The sequence below is a fragment of the Dasypus novemcinctus genome, chromosome X (assembly GCF_030445035.2).
Source record: "Dasypus novemcinctus isolate mDasNov1 chromosome X, mDasNov1.1.hap2, whole genome shotgun sequence".
Classification (NCBI taxonomy): domain Eukaryota; kingdom Metazoa; phylum Chordata; class Mammalia; order Cingulata; family Dasypodidae; genus Dasypus; species Dasypus novemcinctus.
This window is the reverse complement of record NC_080704.1, coordinates 187,375,670-187,403,489: the sequence shown is the minus strand read 5'-3', so window position 1 is coordinate 187,403,489 and position 27,820 is coordinate 187,375,670. Positions and strand designations below refer to the sequence as shown.

The window sequence follows — 27,820 nt, the reverse complement described above, 5'->3', positions numbered from 1 at the left end:
ACTGTGCACAGAATAAATACAAGTAGTAAACCAACTGGCAAGACACCAACAAAACGTTAAAATCCATACCAAGAAACAGGAAGATATGGCCCAGTCAACGAAACAAGATAAGCCTCCAGATGATATATAGGAGTTGAGACAACTAATCAGATGTTCAAACAAATCTTAATAAATTCAATGAGAGAGCTAAAGAGATTACATATATTAAGAAGACACTGGGTGAGCACAAAGAAGAATTTGAAAGCATACATAGAAAAAAAGCAGATCAGAATTAAAAGTACAATAAATGAAACTAAAAATACACTGAAGGCATATAACAGCAGATTTGATGTGGCAGAAGAAGGGATTAGTAAGCTTGAAAACATGGCTTCCAAAAATAAACACACAAAATAATAGATAAAAGAGAAGAATGGAAAAAATTGAACAGGATATCAGGGAAGTTAATGATGGCAAGAGACAAGCAAATATACATGTCATGGGTCTCCTAGGAGAAGAGAAGGGAAAGGGGCAGAAGGAATATTTGAAAAAATAATGGTAGAAAATTTCACAACCCTATTGAAGGACACAGATATCTGTGTCCAAGAAGCACAATGTATTCCCATCTGAATAAATCTAAATAAGCCTACTCTAAAACACATACTCATCAGAATGTCAAAAGCCAAAGATAAAGAGAATCCTGAGAGCAGCAATTGAAAAGTAATGCATAACATATAAGGGATACTCAATAAGATTAAGTGCTGATTTCTCATCTCATGGAAGCAAGGAAACAGTGGTCTGATATATTTAAGATACTGAAAGAGAAAAACTGCCAGCCAAGAATCTTATAGTCAGCAAAACTGCCTTTCAAAAATGGAGGTGAATATAGAATATTCACAGATAAACAGAAATTAAGAGAGTTTTTAACCAAGAGACCAGCTTTGCAGGAAATACTAAAGGGAGTGAGTGCTACAGCCTGAAAAGTAAAGGTGGGCGAGAAATGCTTGTAAGTAATTTGGGTAGTAGATGAAGATTGTGGTTAATAGCATAAATACAAGAATGTTCTTCTTTCACAAACTGCTAAGAATATGGTGATACACAGGAAAATTACAACTAACATAAGTTATGGATGATAATTAACAGTAATATTGTAATATTTTGCAGGAATGGCAAGAAGATATTTTTTCTGTACTAAGGGACAACAATGGGGTATAAGAGGGTATGGGATTTTTCCTTTTGGAGTAATGGAAATGTTCTAAAAATGACTGAGGTGATGACAGCACAACTCTGTGATGAAAATGAGAACCACTGAGTGTACACTTTGAATGGGTTGTACAAAGCATGGGACTGTATAACAGTGAATCCTGTGGTGGATGATGGACTGTGGTTAACAGGACAAATATGAGAACGTTTTCTCCTGAATGATAGTATACAATACTAATATAGGTTGTTAATAATTGGGCGGGTTGGGAGAAAAACACACCAAATGTAAGATATGGGTTATAGTTAGTAGTGATATTTTGATGATGCTCTTTCATAGTTTATTTAACTAATATTTCACAACAATGCAAGGTGTTGTTGCCATGTATGATGATATGCATATTTCTTTTGTAAGTTCACAACTTTTAATATACAATTATTATTTATGTTTGCTCATGTATGGATGATATATTCAAAAATTTTCATTTAAGAAAAATTAAATGCTTTAATGCTTCAAAGGACTTTGTCAATAAGGTGAAAAAGCCATTAAATAAATGGTAAAAAGTATTTAGAAACCACCTATCCTATAAGGGTTTAATATCCATGATATATAAAGAGATACTATAATTTAATGATAAAAAGGCAAAAACCCTAATTTTAAAATGGGCAGAAGAAATGATCAGACATTTTTCAAAAGAAGAAATACAAATGGCAAAAAAACACATGAAAAGATGTTCAGTGTCACTAGCAAGTAGGGAAATGCAAATCAAAACAACGAGATATCATCTAACACCTCATACAATGGCCATTATTAAAAAACAGAATACTACAAGTGTTGAAGAGGATGTGGAGAAATAGGAACACTCATCCACTGTTGGTGGGAATGTAGAATGGTGCAGGCTGCTGTGGAAGTCTGATGGTTCCTCAGGAAGTTAAATACAGATCTGCCATATGATCCAGCAATTACACTACTAGAAGAACTAAAAGCAGGAATACAAACAGACGTTGCCAAAACAATGTTTGTAGCAGCATTATTCACAATTGCCAAAAGATGGAAAGAACACAAGTGTCCACCAACCAATGAATGGATAAGCAATATGTGGTATATACATACAATGGAATACTATGCTGCTATATAAAGGAATGAAGTTGGAATGCACATGACAACATGGATGAACCTAGAGGATATTAGGTTTAGAGAAATAAGTTAGACACAAAAGGACAAATACTGTATGATCTCACTAATATGAAGTAAATATAATAAGCAAACTCAAGAGGTTAATAGGTATATCTTGAAAATAAAAAGATAAACAACCCATTTAAAAAATGGGAAAAAGACTTAAACAGACACTTCTCCGAAGAAGAAATACAAATGGCAAGAAAGCACATGAAAAAATGTTCCAAATCTCTAGCTATCAGGGAATTGCCAATCAACAATACAATGAGATACCATCTTACACCCATAAGATTGGCAGCTATGAAAAAAACAGAAGAATACAAGTGCTGGAGAGGATGTGAAGGAAGGGGAACACTCATCCACTGCTGGTGGGAATGCAGAAGGATCCAACCATTCTGGAGGACAGTATGGCGGTTTCTCAAAAAACTAGCCATAGATTTGCCATATGACCCAGCAATACCACTGCTGGGTATATACCCAGCAGAACTGAAAACAAGGACACAAACCGATATATGTACACCAATGTTCATAGCAGCATTGTTCACTATTGCCAAAAGTTGGAATCAACCCAAATGCCCATCAACAGATGAGTGGATCAATAAAATGTGGTATATACACACAATGGAATACTACTCGGCTGTAAGAACAAACACACTACAAACATGTGATAACATGGATGAATCTTGAGAACCTTATGTTGAGTGAAGCAACCCAGACATTGAAGGACAAATACTACATGACCTCAATGATATGAAATAAACAAGCTGCCCTAGATAGCAAGAGACTGAACGATAGGCTTACAGGAAATCAGAGGGTGGAGGAAGGATATGAGCCGATGTCTGCAGGGGTGGAACTTAAGACGAGATGGTGGTAAGTATGAACACAAAGAAGAGATAAAATGGGGGCAAGGGGTTTCCTTTGGTTGGGGCTTTACGGGTTTGAGGGTGGCTGGGGAGGGACGGTTGGGTAATGTTGCCCAAAAGTGGGGGGAGGGAGGGGTAGCATACGAACACAGGAGAGGGTTAGGAGGTGGTGGAGAGTAAAATGCCGAGAAAATAATATCAAAATATAATAAAGAGGGTTACCTGTTTAGAATGCTCAGAGGGGAGGGTCTGATGCAGGACGGGCTCCTGGGGAATGTCTAAATGCTCATTCTGCCAGAGTGGGTGACACCATGGGGTAGAATCCCAAGTAGTGAGAGTGGGGGTGGACCCACATCCTGGGGAGGACTAATGCCACCAAATAGAGGGAACTCTATCCCTCGAGAGAAAGGGTGGCTCCCAGGGCATTGGGGCAGATGAGCAAGTTAGGCCCTAAACACTATTCCATCTATCTCTGGAAGTGGCTCCTCAGGAAACGGAGGTTGACTGTCACTGTGGGCACCAAGGTGGAAGGGAAAATGGACGTTAAATGTGTGGAACCAAAGTAAATGGGGGGCAAGGGAGGAGTTTCTTGAGAGTACACAAGGATGGATATAAAACATGTAATATTACACCATAACATATAGGAGACGACAGACTGATAATGTAAACCATAATGTAAAACATAGGAGAACTAAAAATGTAAAGAACTGTGTATCCTAAAGTATGCACCATAATGTAAGCACAGATATTACCATGTTAGAAAGCTAATATCTGAGACTCTGTACATCACCTTAAGTAAATATGATGTGAATAGGGTGTAAGAGTATCGCTGTGGAAGGAAAAAGGTGTTGTGGTGGATGTATGGGAGTGCTGTATATTATATATATGCATTGCTGTGGTCTAGGACTCCTACGAAGAAACGCTGAATAATTAGGGGGGGGGGGGGGAAAAAGGATAGGATGTGGAATTTTTTCAAGTCAACATTCTTTATCTAAGTTCTTTATCTAACTTTATCCAAGTTCTTTATCTATCCTTTAAACCCATCGCTATATGCCATTCCCTAGTAAGGGACCATGACATTATATTGGGCTTCAAATTTCGGGGAGTTCTGGATCACAGAGTGTTTCAACAATGGCAATGGAGGGATACTGGTATGGGATACCAATGACAGGTGATATATGGCTGACAGGGAGCTGTACAGAACATATGTCCAGGGTGCATGGTAATGATTGGATATACTCATAGTGGCAACAATTAAAAACCCAGCAGGGGGGGTACTGGGTTCCTGGCCAGTGGTGCTCTGTCGTGGTCCCTAGGGGAGCAGCGATAGTCTCCCAGGTACAGCGGCGGGGACCGGGAGGGAGTGAGGGTTCAACAGTGAGCCCCTGATGCTAATGACTATGCTTGTGAGCTGATAAACCTAAAATAAGAACAAGGCCTAGAGTAACATTGTGCCTGGGAATTTCCTCCTGTCAGCCTTCATGTTACTCAAATGTGGCCAGTCTCGAAGCCAAACTCAGCATGTAAATGCAATGCCTTCCCTCCAGCGTGGGACATGACACCCGGGGATGAGTCTCCCTGGCAACGAGGGACCACTATCAAATACCAACTGATGATGCAACTGGAAAAGGACCTTATATGGAAGGTTCAATGCGGATCAGCAGAATATCCATGTCTACATAAAATAACATGACTTTAAAATGCTGTTTGACCTAAAGTAAGGGGGAAATGGAAAGGAGAAATGACTTTATATGGCTACGAGTTTCTAAAAAAGAGTCTGGAGGCTGGCAGAAGGATTGCCCTCATGCACAACTGAGCAGAGTCAGAGAGACAGATAAAGCAGATACAACCCCCAGATACTGGTTCCTATGAAGGCTAAAGAGACCCATGAGAGTTATGGTCATGGCCGATGGGGTTTACTACCAGGGCAGATGGCCCCTCTCTGGAAATGGTGTTTATGTGTGATGAATCTGGACTCAGATGGGATCTCCCTTCATAAGACTTTCATACTAATCTGCTGGAGGTGCAGTTAACGTTGGGGTTTAAGATATAGTTAGGGGATTTGAATCTCTGGACTGATAATGTGATAGCCAGGTCCTGAGCCTCAACAGACTCCAGCACCTACAATCTGATTTATTGGACTTACCACACTCAGCTAAGATGGAGTTGAAGAAGGACAATCACCACACCATGGAGCCTAGAGTGATTACAACTGAAAATGGGAGGATGGCAGCCAGCATCCATGTGGAATCTGAGCCTCCTCTTGACATAGAGGTGCAATGGACACAACCAATCCAATGTCCACATAGAAGAGGTGGCATTGGATTGGGAAAAGCGGACATGGTGGACGATGGGTATGGGGAAGGGCAGGAAGAGATGAGAGGTGGGGGCGTATTTGGGACGTGGAGCTGCCCTGGATGGCGCCTCGGGGGTGATCACCGGACATCGTGGATCCTCACAGGGCCCACTGGATGGAATGGAGGAGAGTATGGGCCATGATGTGGACCATTGTCTATGAGGTGCAGAGGTGCCCAAAGATGTACTTACCAAATCCAATGGATGTGTCATGATGATGGGAACGAGTGTTGTTGGGGGGGGAGAGGGGGGGTGGGGGGGTGGGGTTGAATGGGACCTCACATATATATTTTTAATGTAATATTATTACAAAGTCAAAAAAAAAAAAAAAAAGATAAAAAAAAAAGGTTAATAGGTAGAATATAGGTTATCAGAAGATAGAATGAGCAAGAGAATGGGGATCTGTGCAGAATTTGTAATAAGGATGATTATAAATATTTGGAAATGGATAGTTGATAACAGAACATCATAGTGAATGTTAATTGACAGTGCTGACATGTTGGTATGATTTGTGGTTGAAAGGGAAAGTTCAGAGCCATGTATTAAAAGTTGGTAATAATACAAAGGTATTTGGCAAACTATGGACAGTAGTGAATAATAATATACCATTATTTTTCCATTAATTGTAAAAAAAACTTGTTTAAAAAGCATTATGCTAATTGAAAGAAACCAGGCACAAAGTACTACATATTGTTTGACTCTATTTATGTAAAATGTAACTATAAATAAATTCATAGAGATTGAGTTAGATTAGCAGTTATGTACCGCAGGGGAAGAATAGAGGGATGGAGAGGTAACCGTTAAGGGGTAGGTTGTTCTTGTTTTTGGAGTAACAAAAATTCTTTAACATTGATTGTGGTGATATATGCACTACTGTGTGATTATACCAAAAGCCACTGAATCCACACTTTATATGGATTGTATGGTAGTGAATACATTTAATAAAATTGCTTTAAAAATATTTATGCGCCTAACCATATTACCCAAAAATACATGAGGCAAACACTGGCAAAACTGAAGGGATAAATAGACACCTCGGGCAGTAACAGTTAGAGATATCAATATACCACATTCATCAACACATAGCACATCTAGAAAGAAACTCAATAAGGAAACAGAGAACTTGAACAATACGATAAATAAACTAGATCTAACAGACATATACAGAACACTGCATCCCAAAAGAGCAGGATATACGTTTTCCTCAAATGCACATAAATTGTTCTCCAGGGTAGAACACATATTGGGTCACAAAACAGGTCTCAATAAATTTTAAAATACTGAAATCATACAACGCCTTTTTTTTTTTACCATAATGGGATGAAGCTGGAAATCAGTAATGTGTGGAGAACTGGAAAATCTACAAATATATGGAAGTTAAATGGCACAATTAAACAAGCAGTAGGTAAAGAAGAAAATGCAAGAGAGATCAGTAAATACCTAGAGACTAATGAAAATGAGAAAAGAAAATATCAAAATTTATGGATTGCAGCAATTGAAGTGCTGAGAGGGAAATTTATAGCCCTAAATACAAATGTGAGAAAAGAAGCAAGAGCTAAAATCACCTAACCACACACCTGGAGGAATTATAAAATGAACAGCAAACTAATCCCAAAGCAGGTAAAAGGAAAGAAATAACCATTATTGCACAATAGAGAGCATGAACAAAACCAAAAGTTGGTTCTCTGAAAAGATCAATAAAATTTACAAACCCTTAGCCAGAATAACAAAGAAAAAAAAGAGAAGGCACAAATAAATGAAATCAGAAAAGGGGGGGCGGGCACTGCTACTAACCCCACAGAAATGAAAAGGATCATAAGAGGATACTATAAACTGTTTGCTAACAAGTTAGGCAACCTCGATAAAATGGACAAATTCCTAGAAACACAAACAACTTACACTAACTCTAGAGAAAACAGAAGATCTCAACAGATAAATTATAAAAGATTGAATCAATCGTCAAAAACCTCCCAAACAAAAAAAAAGCCAAGGACCAGATGGTTTCACAGGTGAATTTTAACAATCATTACAAGAATTCATATCAATCCTGCTCAAACTCTTCCAAAAACTTGAAGAGGAAGGAATACTATGTAATTCATTCAATGAGGCCAACATCACCCTAACACCAAAGTCAGATAAAGAAACTACAAGAAAAGAAAATTACAGACCATATTCTTTTATGAATATAGAAGTAAAAATCCTCAACAAAATATTTGCGAATGAATCCAACAGCATATTAAAAGAATTGTACACCATGATCCAGTGGGTTTTATCCCAAATATCCAATGGTAGTTCAACATAAGAAAATCAATTAACATATTATACCATATCAACAAAATGAAGGGGAAAAAAACTACATGATCGTCTCCACTGATGCAGAAAAGGTATTTTACAAACTCCAGCATCCTTTCTTGATAAAAACACTTTAAAAATAGGAGTAAAAGTGAATTTCCTCAACATTCATTCTGGGAGATTTGGATATCCACATGCAAAAGAATGAATAAGGACCCCTATCTCATACCACATATAAAAATTAACTAAAAATAGATCGAAGTCCTAAATATAAAACCCAGAACTATAAAACTCTTAGGAGAAAATATAGGGAAGCATCTTCAGGATCCTGTGTTGGGCAATGGTTTCTTAGACTTTACACCCAGATCACAAGCAATGAAAGAAAAAAATAGATAAATGGAACCCCTTCAAATTTAAAAACTTTTTTGCATCAGAAGACTTCGTCATCATAGTGAAAATACAAATTTACTCAATGGGAGAAAATTTTTGGAAACCACATATCCTACAAGGGTTTAATATCCAGAATATATAAAGAAATCTTGCCACCAACAATAAAAAGACAACCCAAGTAAAATATGGGTAAAAGACACTTCTCCCAATAGGATATACAAATGGCTAAAACGTACATGAAAAGATGTCCCAAGCAATTAGACAAATGCAAATCAAAACTACAACGAGATATCATTTCACACCCACTAGAATGGCTACTATTAAAAAAAAAACAACTATAAGTGTTAGAGAAGTTATGGAGAAATAGAAACACTAATTCATGCTGGTGGGAATGTCAAACGGTGCAGCCGCTGTGGAAGATATTTTGGCGGTTCCTCAGGAAGCTAAGTATGGAATTACTATATGACCCAGCATCCCATTATAAGGTGTATACCCAGAAAACTTGAAAGTAGGGAAGCAGCTGTGGCTCAATCGATTGGGCTCCCATCTATGATATGGGAGCCCTGGGTTTACATCCCAGGGCCTCCTTGTGAAGGCAGGCTCGCCCGCGCCCACGGAGAGCTGACAGCCTGCGCCCACGGAAAACTGACAGCCCGTACCCCCGGAGACCTGGCGCAAATGATGCAAAAAAGGGAGACAAGCAGACACAGATGAATGCGCAGTGAACGGACACAGAGCAGACAGCAAAACAAAAGTGGTAAGTGGGGATAAATAAATAAAAATAAATTTTTAAAAAATTGAAAGCAGGAACTTGAACAGATTATTTGTACACTGATGTTCATAGTGGCATTATTCACAATTGCCAAAAGATGGAAGGAACCCAAGTGTCAACCAATGAATGGATGCCTAAAATGTGATATATACATATGATGAAATATTATTCAGCTTTATAAAGAAATGAAGTTCTGATGCATGCAACAACATGGATGAACCTTGAGAATATTATGTTGAGTGAAATAAGTCAAACACAAAAGGACAAATATTGTATGATCTCAATGATAGAAACTAATTATAATAAGCAAACTCATCAAGTGAGAATCTAGAGTATACATTACCAGGGGATAGATTAGGGTTAGAGAATGGGGAGTCAATGCTTAATTTGTAGAGAGTTTCTCTTTAGGTTGATTGTAAAAGTTTGGAAATACATGATGATGGTAGAACATTATTGTGAGTATAACAAACAGCACTGAATTATATATGTGAATGTCATTAAAAGGGGAAACTTTAGGTTGTATATGTTACTAGAATAAAAATTAAAAGATAAAACAGGACTGCATAACACAATGAATCCTCTTGTAGACGATGGAGTATAGTTAATAATACAAGAATGTTCTATCATGAATTATAACGAATGACATTAACACAAGGTGTTAATAGGGTGGTATATGGAAAAAATACTGCTAATGTAAACCATGGAAGGTAGTCAATACTAGTATTTTAATCATTTTTCATCAACTGTAACAAAGGTAACAACTGTTAAAGAAAAGTTCATACAATTACAAACAGAAGCTGTCATCAGTTTTAACAAATGTTCCACACCAGTGCAAAAAGTTGGTGGTGAGTTGGTGTACAGGAATCCTGTATTTTATGCATGATTGGTCTGTTAAAAGATTTCCTCAAGGCCACTCAACCCGTAAGTGACTGAAACAAGATTCTAACACAGATCTGTCTCTAACTGAATCCAAAGCTGGTGTTCCCAACCCTCATGCTACAAGAACTATGTAGACTTTATATTTGGAATTTTTAAAATTAACTCTCTTTGTAGCGTCTTTTATCACAACCTTTATTATATATTCTTTCTTTGTTCCTTTTGCTTACTCAACTAGGTATTAGTATTTTCCCATAGGATTTCCATGCTCTACTCTCCAAATCGGCTTTTTTATTGAACTATTTTCATTTGGTACCTTAATCATTTCATAACAATTTTATTTTTCATTTAACATTTTTGTCATATCCATTTTTTCCAAACTGCCATCTGTAAAGATTTTATTTGTCCTACTATTGTTCCTGCTGCATTGCAAAGTTCTCTCTAGGTTCTTGTTTACTAGCTTGGATAGTCTCACCTTGAGAGGAGAATTCAATTATTCTCTGAATTCTGAACAATTTTTGGGTGCTCCACTTCAGAGATTGATAAAGCTTTTTTCCTCCATTCTTAGGGAATTTCTTGTTTTTGTTTTTGTTTTACCACAAAATTTTGTATCTTTTCCATCCTAATTTATTATAATAGTGACAATAATCATTCAGGAATATATATACCAAATTTACTTTCATTAGTGGTTGGTACTTACCTCATTTCTTTCTGGCTTATGGTGCTAACATGGGAGAAACTTAAGGCCAATCTGATTTTAGTGTTGATGGTGACAGGAAGACAACAGCTGTTGCTTTTGAGTTAAAGTTAGAAGCAATCAAACATTAAACTTATTCAGTAATATTAAAGTTTTATAAGAACACATTTATGGGTATAAAAACAACCTTTATTGGACATTGGTGAGCTAAAGGGATATGAATAAGGTATGTAATTTTTAAATAGTATTTTATCAATGTTAATTTCTTGATTTTAATAAATGTACCATGGTTATATAAGAGAATACCTTGTGTTTAGTTAATACAGACTGAAGAGTATTTAGGGGTAAAGTGGAATCATGTCGGCAACTTATTGTCAAATACTTTAGGGAAAAAGTTATACATTTAAACACACACACAAATAAATACACACATATGTGTAGAGAGTGAACAAAACAGTAAATGTGTCAAAATGTTTACATTTGGCAAATCTGGGAGGAAGGTATTCAGGAATTCTTTTAACTGTTTTATCAACTTTACATCTGAAATTACATCAAAACTGAAGTTTAAGACACCTTTATTAATGTTATTACAAGTTCTAATTGCAAATTTTTCCACTGAAAGAACTGATTTGATAATACAATGTTTGTTAATAAAGGATACCTTAGGCATGCCACTATTACATTACAGCAGATCAGGTAAATTACTGTCCGGAAAACACAGTGCAGGTCTATCTCCTCCTTTACTCTGCCATCAGTGATTTCACAATCTAGGGGTGGGGTGTGGGAAAGTATGTATGAATGTGTGTGTGTGTGTGTGTGTGTGTGTGTGAACATATATGTGTGCATATTTACACACATATACACAAGCATAATTACATACAGAAAATGTAGTTTGATGAATCTTGACAAATATCTATACTGTATAACCAAAATCCCAATCGAGATATACATCTCCATTACCCTAGTCCAAGGTTCCTCAACCTTGCCAGAACTGACATTTGAGGAAGGATAATTCTTTGTGGTGGGGCCTGTCCTGTGCTTTGTAGGATGTTTAGCAGCATCCTTGGCCTCCACTCACCTGATTCTAGGAAGAGCCCCCCCACTCCCAATCACGACAATCCAAACTATCTCCAGACACTGCCAAATGTCACGTGATGGACAGAATCATCCCCAGTGAAGGATCACTGCCCTAGAAAGAAACTGCATGTCCCTTCCCCTCAGAGGCAACCAGTATTTTGATTTCTATCACCATAGATTAATTTCAGGCATACATATTTTGCAAAAACTCTCCAAGAGAACTCTGAGAAACACTTTCCCCACTACTACTCTAGATTTAGGGATAATCATCTGTTTAAAAAGTTTAAGACTGCACTGCTATTTTCTGGCATTCATACCACAATGTAAATGAATACACAGTTTGCTATCAACTCAAACCTCCATGACTAGAAACAGCACATCAAAATAGAAATAGTACTGACTTAGGAGTTGGACTTGGGTTCATATCCAGCTTTACCACTTCAGTTAACCTCTCTGAGCCTCTGTGTACTTCTCTGTAAAATGGGAAAGATCGCTAATTGATAAATTACTGTGGGGAGTGGATAAGAAAACATTTGGGAACAAATAGCCTAGTGCCTGGCATATGATTATGTGCTCAAGAATGTTCATCCACTCTCCCCAAGTAAAGTTATTCTACTTCTTTCAAGATGATTCTGGAAAGGGGATAAAGATAGAGAGAAAACAATTTATTTACATTATCCTAAATAGAGGAGTGAGAAGGTAGGTTGAGAGACCCAAAAGCTAGGCTATATTATGTGTAAAACAGAGATTTTAACAACCAGTTTTGTAAAATTTCACCTTTAACACACTTGAGTCTTTAGAATGGAAGTTTACTAAAAAGTGGTATTTGGCAATCAGCAATTGTAAGTTACCATTTAATTTTATCAGCCAATTACCAGGCTTTACTTAGTCTTGATTTCCTATTATATATACAGCCAAAATGGAGTGCTGGAATTTTACTTCCATTAAAAATAACCAGTACCTCTCAATTTAGAGGTAGAGTGGACATTGTCATCCCAGGGTCCACAGGATTGAGGAATAAAATATGGATTAGAGCGGACTTACTCTTATTCTGCTATAGTACTATTGTGACTAGTAATGGAAGAAACTGTAGCATTGATCTGAGAAAGTGGCCACAGTAGCTGCTGAGGGCAGGGAGAGGGAAGAAGAGATGAGATGTGGGGGTATTTTCAGGACTTGGGGTTGTCCTAAATGATATTGCAGTGTCAGATGCTGGACATTATATATCCTGCCATAACCCACTGAATTGACTAGGGGAGAGTGTAAACTACAATGTAAACTATAATCCATGCAGTGCAGCAGTGCTCCAAAATGTATTCACCAGATGCAATGAGTGTACCACACTAATGAAATAAGTTGTTGATGTGGGAAGAATGGGGGGAGGGGAGATGATGAGGAGTGGGGTATATGGGAACCTCTTATATATTTTTTTCTTTTTTTCATTAAAAATTTATTGAAGTAGACCATTCATAAATGAACATACATAAACAATAAGTGAATAGTAAAAGTTGTGAACTTAGAAAACAAACATGCATAACATCATACAAGGGCTCCCATATATCACTCCACCACCAATACCTTGCTTTGTTGTGAAACATTTTTTACAAATTATGAAAGAGCAAAGTATTACTACTGGGAAGCGGACTTGGCCCAGTGGACAGGGCGTCCGTCTACCACATGGGGGGTCCCCGCTTCATACCCCAGGCCTCCTTGACCCGTGTGGAGCTGGCCCATGCGCAGTGCTGATGCGCGCAAGGAGTGCCCTGCCACACAGGAGTGCCTCCGCGTAGGGGAGCCCCATGCGCAAGGAGTGCACCCCGTAAGGAGAGCCACCTAGCATGAAAGAAAGTGCAGCCTGCCCCGGAATGGCGCCGCACACTCGGAGAGCTGATGCAGCAAGATGACACAACAACTAAAAAAGAGACACAAGATTCCCATGCCGCTGACAACAACAGAAGCAGACAAAAGAAGAACACGCAGCAAATGGACACAGAGAACAGACAACAGGGGTGAGGGATAGGGGGGAAGAAGGGGAGAGGAAAAAAAAGTATTACTACTAACTATAAGTCATTTCTTAAATTTGGTATATTTTTTCTCTCAACCCACCCGATTATTAACACCCTATATTAGTATGATATATTTGTTATAGTTCATGAGAGAACATTCTCATATGTGTCCTGTTAACCACAATCCATCTTCCACCACAGCATTCACTCTGTTATGCAGTCACATTTTGTGTGATCTATGTATCTTTAAAAAGAATGAGACAATAAAAAAATTTTGCTAATAAAAAAAATAACCAGTATGACATAAATCATTACTTTAAAACATGGCCAAATTAGATCAAAAGAGGAAACCTGTTTCAGGATAGTCAATTTTTGGTTTTAAAAATCACAACCTATGTAATGGAGAAACAAAAATGGTATTAATTTCTAAGAACAATAATCACTGCAACACCAAAATACTTACCGACATGTGAAGGCCAAACAGTTATATGAGGATGGGAATGATACCAGCCCACAACTCTCATGGGACGACCTGTTAGTTCAGCCAACCTGTGTGTCTGTCAAGGTATTTTCAAAATGTGAGAACAAAATGTATGATACTAATAAGGGCTCAGGAAGCAAATTAAGGTTTAAAATAAACCTATTATAATTTAATGTCAACAAAAGAATGAAATAAAGTAGATGCTCAGAATTTCCCCAACTGACCATTTAAAGTCAAAGTTTGCTGTTGTTATTGTTTTTTAAAATAGAATCCATATGGTTTCCATTACTGTGTATAACTATTTACATCCTGTTAATCAAATTTAGATTAATGTTTGGGTAATCCTCTATCCTCTCCCATGCTCCATCCTATTCCAGTTTTTAAAAAGAGAAATACAAGATTTCTTAATTCATTTGATTTTTCTCTAGTAAGCTACCAATGTCAACAATGCAACTACAATGATTTTCAGACACCAAATGAACAAAGACACCCATTTTCATCTCATCTGTCTAGAAATACTTCCAAAAGCATATTTTCCTCCTCTGTTGTAGAAGTTTTCAATAATTCTATCTTAAGCTCTAACTTGAGTATATTTCTCAGAGATACTGCTCACCAAGACTCCTGTTGATATCACAATGTACTGCCATTGCCTCTGTAAAATGCTACTTGTCTTCCTGCAGATTACTTATAAAACACAATGATCCTTTCTATACAACTAAGTCTGAGAAACAATAGTTTTTTATAAAATTTTATATTCAAATGTCAGGGGAAGTTAATGTCTTTAATCCCATTTCCTTGCCTACAAACTGGGGGAAATTCTACTTCATATAATAGATAGAATTAAATGACGTAATCCCCTCAAGGTGTTTAGCAAAGTGCCTGGCATTTGGAAAATGCTTCATTAATAAATAATAATTGTAATGTTAAAGTGCAATAGCATGCAACAGTGTAAGTATAACCAGCCATTTCCCCATTTGGGGAATGAAGTAGTTTCAGTTTGAAGTTATAATATATAATTACAATAATAAATATCTTGTATATAATTAAGTTCTGGGAATTTTATTTTGGCAAAGTTTGTTTGTTTTCTTAAATACCCATGAATGACTTTCTATTTCTGGTCAAATGGAGAAACAGGAACTGGCTTTACCCTTCTACCTGAAACAAACAAACAAACAAACAAAATCTGGACAATATACATGAAACAATATTCAGGACAGTGGACATGATACAAGGAAGGACAATAGATGGGAAACAAACAAGGTGAACCTCAACTGCCCAGGATGATTTGTATTTTTGTGTGTGAATTATCTTATTTCCTTACCCAGATCATTGCCCTGAAAGAGATTCTAGGTCATAGAGCCAGGAGGGGAACTGGAACAAAGCCCAGCATATTCCCTGAGTTGAGGGGAAGGAACTGAGAGTCTAGGTGGCTGGAGGTTTCAGGGCAAAGTACTGGAGAGAAGAGAGCTTCAGAGAGAGAGAGAACCCTGGAACCCTTCAGAGGGCCTCTCGATTATTCAACTGAGTACTGATCAGTACACACATGTGAGGAAACTCCCTGAGGGCTGGAAAAGTACCACCACTATGCCCAGTGCTAGGACAGGGACTAGCAGCTGTCCCCAACCAGAATGGAAAACCTCACAATTCAGGGGGCAAAAGATAAGAGCCTTAATAAGGGTCTTGCCTCAGTAGTGCGGGAAAATTAATCCTACACTCAAAGCTGCTTTGGTGCCACCAATGTCTCCAAAGGATCCAATTGTTTCCAAGCAACTTAACAGCATCTCAGAAAAAAGCTTAAGGATATGCTTAGGGATACAAAATTATCCAGCACCCAAGATGAAATCACAATGTCTGGCATCCAGTCTAACATTACCAGGCATGCAAAGAAGCAGGAAAATGTAATTTACCTATAACAAGGAGATGGAGAACAGATTAGTAGTTGTAAGAGCTTGGAATAGCAGGAGGGATTGGGGGAGAAGGGGAGGGGTGAATGGAGGTTTGTGGCTGTAAAGGAGCCATAAGTGGGAGATTTTTGTAGTAATGGGGTAGTTCTCTGTGCTGACTTCTCTGGTGGTTATAGAAATATATGCATGTGATAAAATAGGATACAACTACATACATTGTATCAATGCCAATTTCCTGGTTTTCACATTGTACTCTAGTTATGTAAGATGTTACTTTGGAAGGAAACGAGTAAAGGATAGAGGGGACCACTCTACTATTTTTGCAACTTCCTATGAATCTATAAGCATGTCAAAATAAAGAGTTTTTTTAAAAGATGCAAAAAGCACATACTTTAAGAAGGGATTGATAAATACTATTATATAAAAAAAATTTTTAACTTGATTAGGAAAAAACATGCCATAAACAATTTTTTCTTATCACAAATAATTCCTATTATTATTACAAAGGGCTTTCTTAATATAGAGTACCTATAAATTATTGAGAAAAAGATTGTAAATGAGCAGAAAAATGGGCAAAGGAAATAAGATAATTCCCCAAAAAAATACAAATCACCCTTAAAAATGAAAATCTGATCGTTTATACATAAAAGAAAAATGCAAATTAAAATTACAAGATATAAGACATAATTTTTTGCCAAAGATTAGCAATAATCAAAAACAATGATAGGCACAATGTGTGTGAGGGTATAAGGAAACAGGTTCTCTTGCGTATTGCTAGAGTGTACACTGGTAAAACATCTTAGCTACAGGAACATATAACCTTTGCCCCAGAACTTCCACATCTAGGAATTGATTCTACAGATATACTCATACATTTCTAATATGTTGTATGTACAAGGTCATTCACTACAGTGCTATCTGTAAAAGATTATGAACAACCTAAATATGTACATACAGACAAGCAAAATAAATGACGGCAAATTCATACAATGCATGTTTGCAGTCATCAGAGTAAGGCAGCCCTATATACTCATAGGGAAAATTTTCAAGAAACTCTGGTGAAAAGAAGATGTATATCATAAGCTAGCATGTGTTAAACACTTTTTAAAAAAGAAAATATTTATATATTCTTTGGATGCACACAATTTATCTGACAGGATATAGAAAAAACAATCATTATCTCTCTGGGGAAGGGACAGTGGCAGAATTGGGAGACAGAAGTTGGAGAAAAATCATTTTTCTTTGTATACATTTTTATATCTTTTGAATTTTATATTGTGTATGTACTAGCTGTTCTTAAAAATTACTTTTTAATTGGCTACAAGATTAAGTTGATCCAAAAGAATTATAAATTACCAAAACAGTTGATATAAATTTAACTTGCTTTAGTTGAATTATAGTCCAGATCACAGGAAGCAAATATCCCATTTGATGGTTTTTTGGTATGTATATAAATGGAATATTGCATTCAGTTCAGAGGGAGTTCCAGTAAAGAATCTCTCTAAAGGATATTGTGAATAATGAAAGGCCTAGAAATTAAACGTTATTGAGAAAATTGTGGAGGGCAGTGGGAAATAGAGGTGGGGGGAGTGAGGAATAGGGAGGAAAGTGGAGGGGACTCCCCATAGATTTCGCTGTCATAGGATTTAACCTTGGGATCTTTCAACATTTAGGACCAAATTTCTGATTATTCCAAAAAACGTCACTCAAAAGGAGAGAAAGTGAGAAACTCTGATTAAGAAATTGGATCTAAAGCGTAAAGATGAAAACTGGGGAACAGTCACCAGAAAGAAAATTCATAAAACCATCTAAAGCAAGATGATGGCAACAAGCAGGACAGTGTGGCCCAGATTCCCCAGAGCGTGTAAAAGCTTCTTATTGGCCAATAAGGATATCTCCGCCTCCGTTGAAGCTGCAGACAGCTGCTCTGGGGAAATTTCCACTCGGTCCTTCCTCTTATCAGAACGTCGCAGGATGATGACAGAATGAATGTGAACAATTTTCACAGTATCAACCTAAAGAAAAATCCACAGAAATGGTTACTTTATCTCTCTCCAATAATATATCTCCCTTCAATTACAAAATTGCATTTTATTATATTATCTGTTTAAAGACTGCATTTTAGAAAATTGTATTTTTCTGATAAATAATCAAATGTTTGAAGTAAAAGACATCCAACCTCAACATAAACATTTCAGAAACAAAAATATAAAGGTTAATGTTTAGGTTAATGATTTTATTGAATGATCAATTAATAGTTCTTTGCTTTACAACTATGTGCAAGACACTATCACACAAAGGAATACAAGTCAAAGTTCCTGACTTCCAAGTACTAACAATCTAGTTGAGCAGCAAGTAGCATACATGAAGATACACAAAAACAATGTAGTAAATAAATGCTATAGGAGCTCAGAGAAAAGTAGTCACTTAGATTAGAATAAAACTAAAATGAGAAAAGCAGATGAGATTAACTATATATATGTAAAAGTTTTGCATTTGCCAAATGGGTGGATGGCATGAGCTATGGAGGTAAAATAGTGTGAGGTGTTTGGAAGACAAGTTGACCAACTGGTTTAGAATACAGAGTTCAAGGTAAGAAAGACAGTTGGGGTGAGAATGTACAGGGCCTTAAATGCCAAGCCATGATTTACAGAATTATCTAGAGAGAAAGAGGTTATTTCACATAGCCTAGACATGAAGTAATGATAAAGTATTGGACTAAGTACATGCAAGAGATGGTGGAAAGAAACAGAGTTGAGGTTCATTAAGAATGAAGAATCCACAAGATTTGGTACCTTATGGGCTACAGGTGATGAAGGACAGGGAATTCTACAATTTCAAGCTTAGGTTAGAAACTAGGTAGAAAATGGGAGGCAGACCTAAGTTTAGAAAGGATCAGAAAGGAAGAAAGATAAGCTCATTTTCAGATGAGCTGAACTAAAATAAGAGGATATGCATTTCTTAGAAGAAAGGCAGGATAGGCTAATATGAAATCAGTGGGGGAAATCAATGAAGTTTTATAAGTGGACTAAAAAGTCAAGGAATGGTGTGGAAAGAAACAAATCAAATGCTAATACCAAATGCTGATGATTTTACTTATATTCACATTTCTTCTAATAAATAAAAAAAACTGTGATAACCTGCTGAAAAGCAAGTAGGAATAGCTCTGTACGACCTCACAAAAGACTTTATGCTCTGGCATTATTCAACTGATTGTAGTTTCCCAGACACAGTGTGATCCTGTTTCATGCCTCTGTGCAAGTGAACACTGTCCCTTCTGCCTTAAAGGTCTTTCCAACCTTTTTACACCCAGTGAGCTCTTTTACATCCTTGAAATTCCCTGATCATATGAGAAAGAATTTATCCTTCTCCATTACATATGACTTATTTCATAATAAACACATGTGCACGTATCTGTTATAGATTATATTATATCATATTATAAATTTTATCCCCTGCTAGACTGCAAGTGTCTCAAGGGCAGGGAATATATTGTATTTATGATTTTTATCCCCAAGAATCAGGACAGTATCTGGCAAGCACAGAATACACAATAAATGTTTGAAGTACACTTACTGTACTTCAAAAAAATAATCTTTTCTTGAACAGTCATCAAAAACTATTACAGGGAAACGGACTTGGCCCAGTGGTTAGGGCGTCCGTCTACCACATGGGAGGTCCGCAGTTCAAACCCCGGGCCTCCTTGATCCATGTGCAGCTGGCCCATGCGCGGTGCTGATGTGCGCAAGGACTGCCGTGCCACACAGGGATGTCCCCGCACAGGGGAGCCCCACACGCAAGGAGTGCACCCTGTAAAGAGAGCCACCCAGCGCGAAAGAAAGTACAGCCTGCCCAGGAATGGCGCCACCCACACGGAGAGCTGACACAACAAGATGACACAGCAAAAGAGACAGATTCCCTTGCTGCTGACAACAGAAGCGGACAAAGAAACAAGACGCAGCAAATAGACACAGAGAACAGACAACCACCGGGGTGGGGGAGGGGAGAGAAAGAAAGAAAGAAATCTTTGAAAAAAAAAACTATTACATTTATATTAGGACACTAAGAATTATAAACTAAAATATAAGTTAAAAAAGACAAGGTTGAGGGGCTTCCAATTCAGGGGATAAAGAGTAGCTTAAGGTTGATCAATAGTCCTACCAAGAACAAGAAAAATCAGAAAAAAATACAAAAATATCTGCTCAGTGACATCAGAAAGCTATTGAAGCAATGAGGTCTAGCAGGGCCAGGATTCTAGAGAGGAAAATCATAGAGAGAAGAGCAGAAAGTTTGCAGCTACATTTTCCCTGGGAGCATTTGCTGATTATGGGCATAGGGCAAGAGATTAAAAGACTGCTGCTAAGAGTTAAGGAAATCAATACAGCTCTAGTGGTTTTCATGGGCTGGTGAAACAAAAATTTAAAACATAAGGGTTCAAGATCCAGGTGAGAAGAGAAAGGCAAAGAACTAAATCTGACAGATACCCAGACTGTCCTTCAAGACACTGGCCAAGTGAGAAGCAAAAGTGAAAAAAAAAAAAGTATCTGATAAACAGAGGAGAACAGTTGGCAGCTTTGTCATGCCAAGGAGATCAGGCTGAGAGTGAAAGTACTGGAGGAGTATGCCCTGGGAGCAGAGTGAATTGGAGATAAATAAAACTGTGGTCCAGTTTGATTGCAGGCAGAATTAAGGTGATCAGTCTCTATCTTCTGAGCAAAGGAAAAGGGGAACCTTACTTGGAAGAAGATACCATAGTCCAAAACCTCTAAAATTTTTTATACATAGTCCCCAATAGACAATCAAAATTTAATAGGGATGTCAAGACAGGATTATGACTGAAAATCCAAGAGAAAAAAAAGCAAAAATAAAAATAGAATCATAGGTGATCCAGATATTAGAGTCAGTATATAAAGACTTCAGAATAACTATGATTAGTATGTTTGAGAAAATAGAGAAAAAGTTAATTTCACCCTAAAATTTGGAATTTATAAAAAGAACCAAATGGAAATACTGGATCTAAAAAACACAATAACTGAAATTAGGAACCCAATAGATACAAATACAGGAGACTGAATATAGCAAGAGACAAGGTTAAAGAACTAGACATAGAAAAGATTCAAACTGAAGCACAGAAAGAAAAAAGAATGGAAAATACAGATGCACAAAAGAGGCATAGGTCACAATGAAAAAGTTTAACACACATGTAATAGAAGTCCCAGCAGAAAAAAAAGATTGGCATAGAAACAATATTTGAAGAGATAACATTAGAGAATCTTCCAAAACTGATGGCAGACAATACCCAAGAAGCTTGATAAACCACAAGGAAAATAATTATAAAGAAAAACAGGGAAACGGACTTGGCCCAGTGGTTAGGGCATCCGTCTACCACATGGGGGGTCTACAGTTCAAACCCCAGGCCTCCTTGACTCGTGTGGAGCTGGCCCATGTGCAGTGCTGATGTGCGCAAGGAGTGCCCTGCCACGCAGGGATGTCCCCGAATAGGGGAGCCCCACGCGCAAGGAGTGCACCCATAAGGAGAGCCGCCCAGCGCAAAAGAAAGTGCAGCCTGCCCAGGAATGGCGTCACCCACACTTCCCGTGCCGTGCCGCTGACGACAACAGAAGTGGACAAAGAAACAAGACGCAGCAAATAGACACAGAGAACAGATAACCAGGGGGGGGGGGGGGGATTAAATAAATAAATCTTTAAAAAAAGAAAAAGAAAAACATATCTATAGTCACATAATTGAAGGTCAAGATCCCTCAGAGACTAGTGTGGAAGCTGGCCAAGGTTTTGGCCCTCTGAGCAGCAACACTTCTAGGTTCCCAGAAGTGTCCACCTTGATGTAAAGAGTTAGTAAACCTTCAGTGATGGTCTTTCTTCCTTCTCTGTACTGGCATTTCCTGGTCTGGGAGATCCCTGGGAGCACAACATAGATTCTGGCCTTGGTTTCAGCCCTTTCTACAGCAGCAGTTTCTGGCCTCATACAATTTCTACCAGGACTTAAAGACCCAGTACACTTTTCCATTGACTGGTTTTCTTCTTCTCTTTCTTCTGTTGTTAGTCTGGTAGATCCCTGAGGGCCCAGCACAAATGCTAGCCTCAGTTTCTCTCAGGAGCAGCATCTTCTGGCCTCACACCAGTATCTATGGAGACATAAATAGCCAGTGCACCAGTTTTTCTTTTCCTTTCTTTTCTTGTTTGTTGGGTTTTTTTTTTCTTTCTCTGTTCTATATTTCTGGGTATGACGGACTCATGAGGGATGAGCAGGGATTCAGATTTAGGTGGCCTGGAAAGCAGCAGCTTCTGGCTTCCCATCGGCACATAACAAGAGACTTGGAGAGGCAGTGTACTTCATTAATTTTTATTTGTTTTTCTTTTTCTTGTTTATTTTTGTATGTGGGGGGAGTGTTTCGTCTCTTTTTTATTTTTTATTTTTTTCATTTTTCTCCTCTTTCTCTTTCCTTTCTTTTTTCCCCCTTGTTTTCAGACTGGTAGACTGAAGAGTAGGAGAACTAGAAAGAATCAGGGAACTCAAAGACAAAACAACTGAAATTGTCCACATTGAGCAGAAAGAAAATATAAGAAAAAGAAAAATGAACAGAGCCTGAAGAACTTGTAGCAACCAGCAAGCATATCAGTATACACATCATAGGAGTTCCAGAAAGAGAAATGACAGAAAACTCCCTAAATCTGAAGAAAGATATGAATATACAAACCCAGGATGTTCAACCAACCCCAAGCAGGATAAACCCAAAGAGATCAATTCCAAGACACATTATAATCAAACTGTTCAATACAAAGGACAAAAAAGAATCTTTAAAACAGCAAGAAAGGACATCAAAAGCATAAGCAATGCTCACTTTGGTAGCACATATACTAAAATTGGAATGATACAGGGAAGATAAGCATGGCTGCTATGCAAGGAAGACACGCAAATTCATGAAGTGTTCCATATTTTTTTCTTTTCCTTTTCATTTATCTTTTATTTATTTCACTCCCCCCCCCCCCCACTGTTGTCTGCTCTCTGTGTCCACTCACTGTGTGTTCTTCTGTGTCCACTTGCATTACCAGGTGGCATTGGGAATCTGCATCTCTTTTTTGTTGCATCATCTTGCTGTGTCAACTCTCTGTGTGTGTGGCACCACTCCTGGGTGGGCTGTGCTTTTTTTTCATGTGGGGTGGCTCTCCTTGCAGGGTGCCTACCTTGCACATGGGGTACTCCTATGTGGGGGCGCCCATGCGTGGCACAGCACACCTTGCACACGAGCCAGCTTACCACATGGGTCAGGAGGCCCTGGGGATCAAACCCTGGACACTCCATATGGTAGACGGATTCTCTATCAGTTGAGCCATGTCTGTTTCCCTGTATTTTTTTAGTGTGTTTGTGTAGTTCAAAAATAAAGATATATTAAGGAAAGAAAACCAAAATACTGGTCTAGGTGTAAGATGCACAGAAAGTACTTCCTTTGTACATTATAAACATTTATTTAACTAACTTGGTGCAGGTTGAAGTAAAAAATTTCCAAAACGTATGCTTAATATTAATGATTAAAATGTTTGCAGTAGAAAACAAACAGCAAGATGGCAGCAGAGTAAGGAGCTCCTAGAGTCAGCTCCTGGTTCAGGGCACTTAGCAATCACCCAGAGCTATCTGAAGCACCTGTTTGGGGGCTCCAAGAGAACAGAAGAGTGTCCTGAAAATTCCTCGAAGGAATGGAAGGAGACAGCCCATCTGCAGAAAAGATTCGTAAGTAGAGCACTACATGAGACAGAGGCTGGTGTCCATCCTCCAGTGGAAGCACAAGCCAACTCAGGAGCTATTCTGTGGCTGGAATTGGAAGCTCCAATTCCCAAAAATGGGGGAGGAAGTGATGGTTGGCAATGATCTTTTTACAAGTTCATTGCGAAAGTTGCAACACCAACTCTCTGGTTCGCTGGACTTACCCAGGTCAGCTAACAGGGAAGTGAATATGGTGAACCACCACACCAGGGAACTGAGAGTGCCTACAACTGCAAGTCTGAGAATTGCATCCATCAGCCATGTGGGATCTAAGACCCTTGTCAATTTAGAGGTGGAGTGGGCATCGCCATCCCAGGGTGCTCAGGATGGAGGAATAAAATATATATTAGAGTGGTATATCAGTCAGCCAAAAGGGTGCTGATACAAAATACCAGAAATTGGTTGGCTTTCATAAAGGGTATTTATCTGGAATAGGAGCTTACAGATACTAGGCCATAAGGCATAAGTTACTTCCCTCACCAAAGTCTATTTTCACGTGTTCAAGCAAGACGGCTGCCGATGTCTGCGAGGGTTCAGGCTTCCAGGGTTCCTCCCTTCCTGGGGCTTGCTTCTCTTTCCTCTGTGTGCTTACTTCCTGGGGATCTAACTTAAGGCTTCAAACTCCAACATGAAGACTACAAAATTAAGAACTCTCAACTCTGTCCTTTGCCATGCCTTTTATCTGCGAGTCCCCACCCATCAAAGAATGGGGACTCAACACCCTACTGGCACAAGAGTTTTGCATACTTGCTTAATCAAGTAAACCTATAAATCCAATGTAATCTAATATGCCCAGAGGAAAAGATCAGTTTACAAACATAATCTATTACTACTTTTTGGAATTCATAAATAATATCAAATTGCTACAAGTGGACTTACAGATATTCTACTACATAACTATTGTGCCTCTAGCAATGTCAGAAATTGTGCCATTGATGTGGAGACAAGTGGCCATGGGAATTACCGAGGGTAAGGACAGGGAAGAAGAGATGTAATGTGGGGGCATTTTCAGGACGTGGAGTTGTCCTAAATGATATTGTAGGGACAGATGCTGGATATTATATATCCTGCTATAACCCACTGGATAGACAGGGAGACTGTAAACTACAAGGTTAACTATAATCCATGAGGTGCAGGAGTGCTCCAAAATACATTCACCAAATGCAATGAAGGTGCCACAATGATAAAAGAGGTTACTGATGTGGGAGGAGTGGGGGGGGGGGGTGAGTGGGGGAGTAATATGGGAACCTCTTATGTTTTTTAATGTAACATTTTTTGTGATCTATGTATCTTTTTTAAAAAAGGTTAAAAAATTTAAAAGAAAAAGAAATAGTTGGGTACCAACTTCAACTATGGATTAGTAAATTCAGTGGTGATCTAAAGCATATTCCTAAGAACAGCTAAAGTTTGAACCTGTTCAAGTCAGAAAGCGGCCAGTAGCTGCCATTTTAACTCTACCCCTGGCATGAGGGGAAGCTGGGTGGACTGAAAATCACAGTGCTGGTAGGGACCAGCTTCTTTCCATCCAGGTCAGACTGCAGCTCTAGCGTAGGCCCCAACCCCACCTCCAGCAGGGAGAAACCTGAGGGGACCTGCGCCAGCCTCTCTGGGAAATTACAGACCACACCACGGAGGCTGGTGATTATCCTACTTTGGCAGTGCAAACCATACCAAGAGCTATTCTATGGCTGGAATTAGAAGCTCCATTTCCCAAAAACAGGGGAGGAGGAGATGGTTGGCTGCCAATTTCAGCTACTGATTAGTAAATTCAGTGAGCTAAAATATCACCCTAAGAACAGCTAAAGTTTGAACCATTCCAAGTGGGGAAGAGGCCAGTGGCCGCCATTTTTACTCTGCCCAGCCTGAGGTGAAGCTGCGCGGACTGAAATTCACAGTGATGATAGAAACTGGTTTCTTTCATCCACATCAGCCTGCAGCCCTAGCCTAGGCTTCTGCCCCACCTCTGGCAGGGAAGAAGCTTGCAGGCCCTGCACCAGCCTCTCCAGGTAACTGCAGGTGCAGTCAATCAGTACAGGCTGAATAATTGGAAGTCTACCTGGGCAACTGCAGTCATCTTGGACCTGCACTGCATAGACTGCTACCTACACCTACAGCTCCATCCCTGCCCCAGGATGGGGAGAAAGGGGTATGAAGCTTCATCAGTCTCTCTAGGCAACTACAGTCTAGGACTGTATGCCTTGGATTATTCCACACAGATTTGACTCTGTCCCTATCCCTGCCAAGGAGAAAGTTGGGAAAAGCTTCATCAGTTCCTGAGGCAATAAGGGCAGCTTGAGCTTCCACAACTTAAAGCACCAGTTACATGCTTGGCTCCTACTGCACTCCCAGCAAGGGAGAAAGGGCAGGAAGCCCTAAACTAAAGAGAAAAACTGCGCCCAGAAAAATACTCTAGTAAACCAGATGCCAACACACCAACAAAAAATTATAATCCATATCAAGAAACAGGAAGCTATGGTCCAGTTAAAGGAACAAGATAAGCCTCCAGATGACATAAAGGAGTTGAGAAAACCAATCATAGATGCTCAAACAAATCTCCTTCAGGGAAGCCTACATGGCTCACCTGAGAGAGCATCCATCTAACATATGGTGGGTCCAAGGTTTGATTCCTAGGGCCTCCTGACCCATGTGGTAAGCTGGCCCATGCACAGTGCTGCTGTGCGCAAGGAGTTCCATGCTACAGAGGGGCACCCCCACTTAAGGGTGCCCCATGCACAAGGTATGTGCCCCACAAAGAAGTCGCCCCATGTGAAATAAGGGCAGGCCACCCAGAAGTGGCACCGCACACGCAGAGAGCTGATGCAGCAAGATGATGCAACAAAAAACAGATGCAGTTTCCCTGTGCCACCTGAAATGCAAGTGGATACAGAAGAACACACAGCGAGTGGACACAGAGAGGAGAAAATGGCAGGGGGGAAGGGGAGAGAAATAAAATAAATCTTTTTAAAAATCTCCTTAATAAATTCAAGGAGATGACTAAAGAGAGTAAGGATATCAAGAAGACTTTGGATAAGCACAAAGAAGAATTTGAAAGCATACATAGAAAAAGAGCAGATCTTATGGGAATGAAAGGCACAATAAATGAAATTAAAAATACACTGGAATCATATAATAGAAGATCTGAGGAGGCAAAAGAAAGGATTGCTGAGCTTGAAGAAATGGCCTCTGAAAGTGAACATATAAAAGAACAGATGAAGAACAGAAAAAATTGAACAAGGTCTCAGGGAACTAAATGACAGCAAGAGACGTGCAAACATGGGTGTCATGGGTGTCCCAGAAGGCGAAGAGAAGGGAAAAGGGGCAGAAGGAATATTGAAGAAATAATGGTAGAAAATCTCCCAATCCTATTGAAGGACATAGATATCCATGTCCAACAAGCACAATACTCTCCTCCAAATAAATCCAAATAGACCAACTCCAAGATACATACTAATCAGAATGTCAAATGCAAAAGATAAAGAGAAAATTCTGAGAGCAGCAAGAGAAAAGCAATGCATAAGATATAAGGGGTAACCAATAAGATTAAGTGCTGATTTCTCACCAGAAACCATGGAAGCAAGAAGGCAGTAGGGTATCATGAGAGAAAAACTTCCAGCCAAGAATCTTATATCTGGCAAGAATGTCTTTCAAAAATGAGGGCAGGGAAGCGGATTTGGCCCAGTGGTTAGGGCATCCGTCTACCACATGGGAGGTCCACGGTTCAAACCCCGGGCCTCCTTGACCCGTGTGGAGCTGGCCCATGTGCAGTGTTGATGCGCGCAAGGAGTGCCCTGCCATGCAGGGGTGTCCCTGCGCAGGGGGGCCCCATGTGCAAGGAGTGCACCCCTTAAGGAGAGCCATCCAGCGCAAAAGAAAGTGCAGCCTGCCCAGGAATGGTGCCGCACACACGAAGAGCTGGCACACTAAGATGATGCAACAAAAAGAAACACAGATTCCCGTGCCACTGACAACAA

General features: G+C 39.0%; 1 protein-coding gene and 1 non-coding gene across 6 annotated transcripts in view; one reads left to right on the top strand and one right to left on the bottom strand.

Annotated features, from left to right (window-relative positions):
• Window positions 1–27,820, bottom strand: part of BRCC3 (BRCA1/BRCA2-containing complex subunit 3) — a 138,075-nt gene that overhangs the window by 71,782 nt on the left and 38,473 nt on the right. For all 5 annotated transcript variants that reach the window (XM_004479147.4, XM_023584823.3, XM_058290983.2 and 2 more), the window contains 2 exons: window positions 17,962–18,081; window positions 14,145–14,232 (listed from right to left, as the gene is read on the bottom strand). In XM_004479147.4, the coding sequence (XP_004479204.1) occupies window positions 14,145–14,232; window positions 17,962–18,081 (208 nt within the window). The remainder of the gene's footprint in view (window positions 1–14,144; window positions 14,233–17,961; window positions 18,082–27,820) is intronic.
• LOC111760746 (U6 spliceosomal RNA) lies at window positions 22,922–23,028 on the top strand. The gene has a single exon (XR_002794352.1). It is a non-coding gene; the product is annotated as a U6 spliceosomal RNA (small nuclear RNA).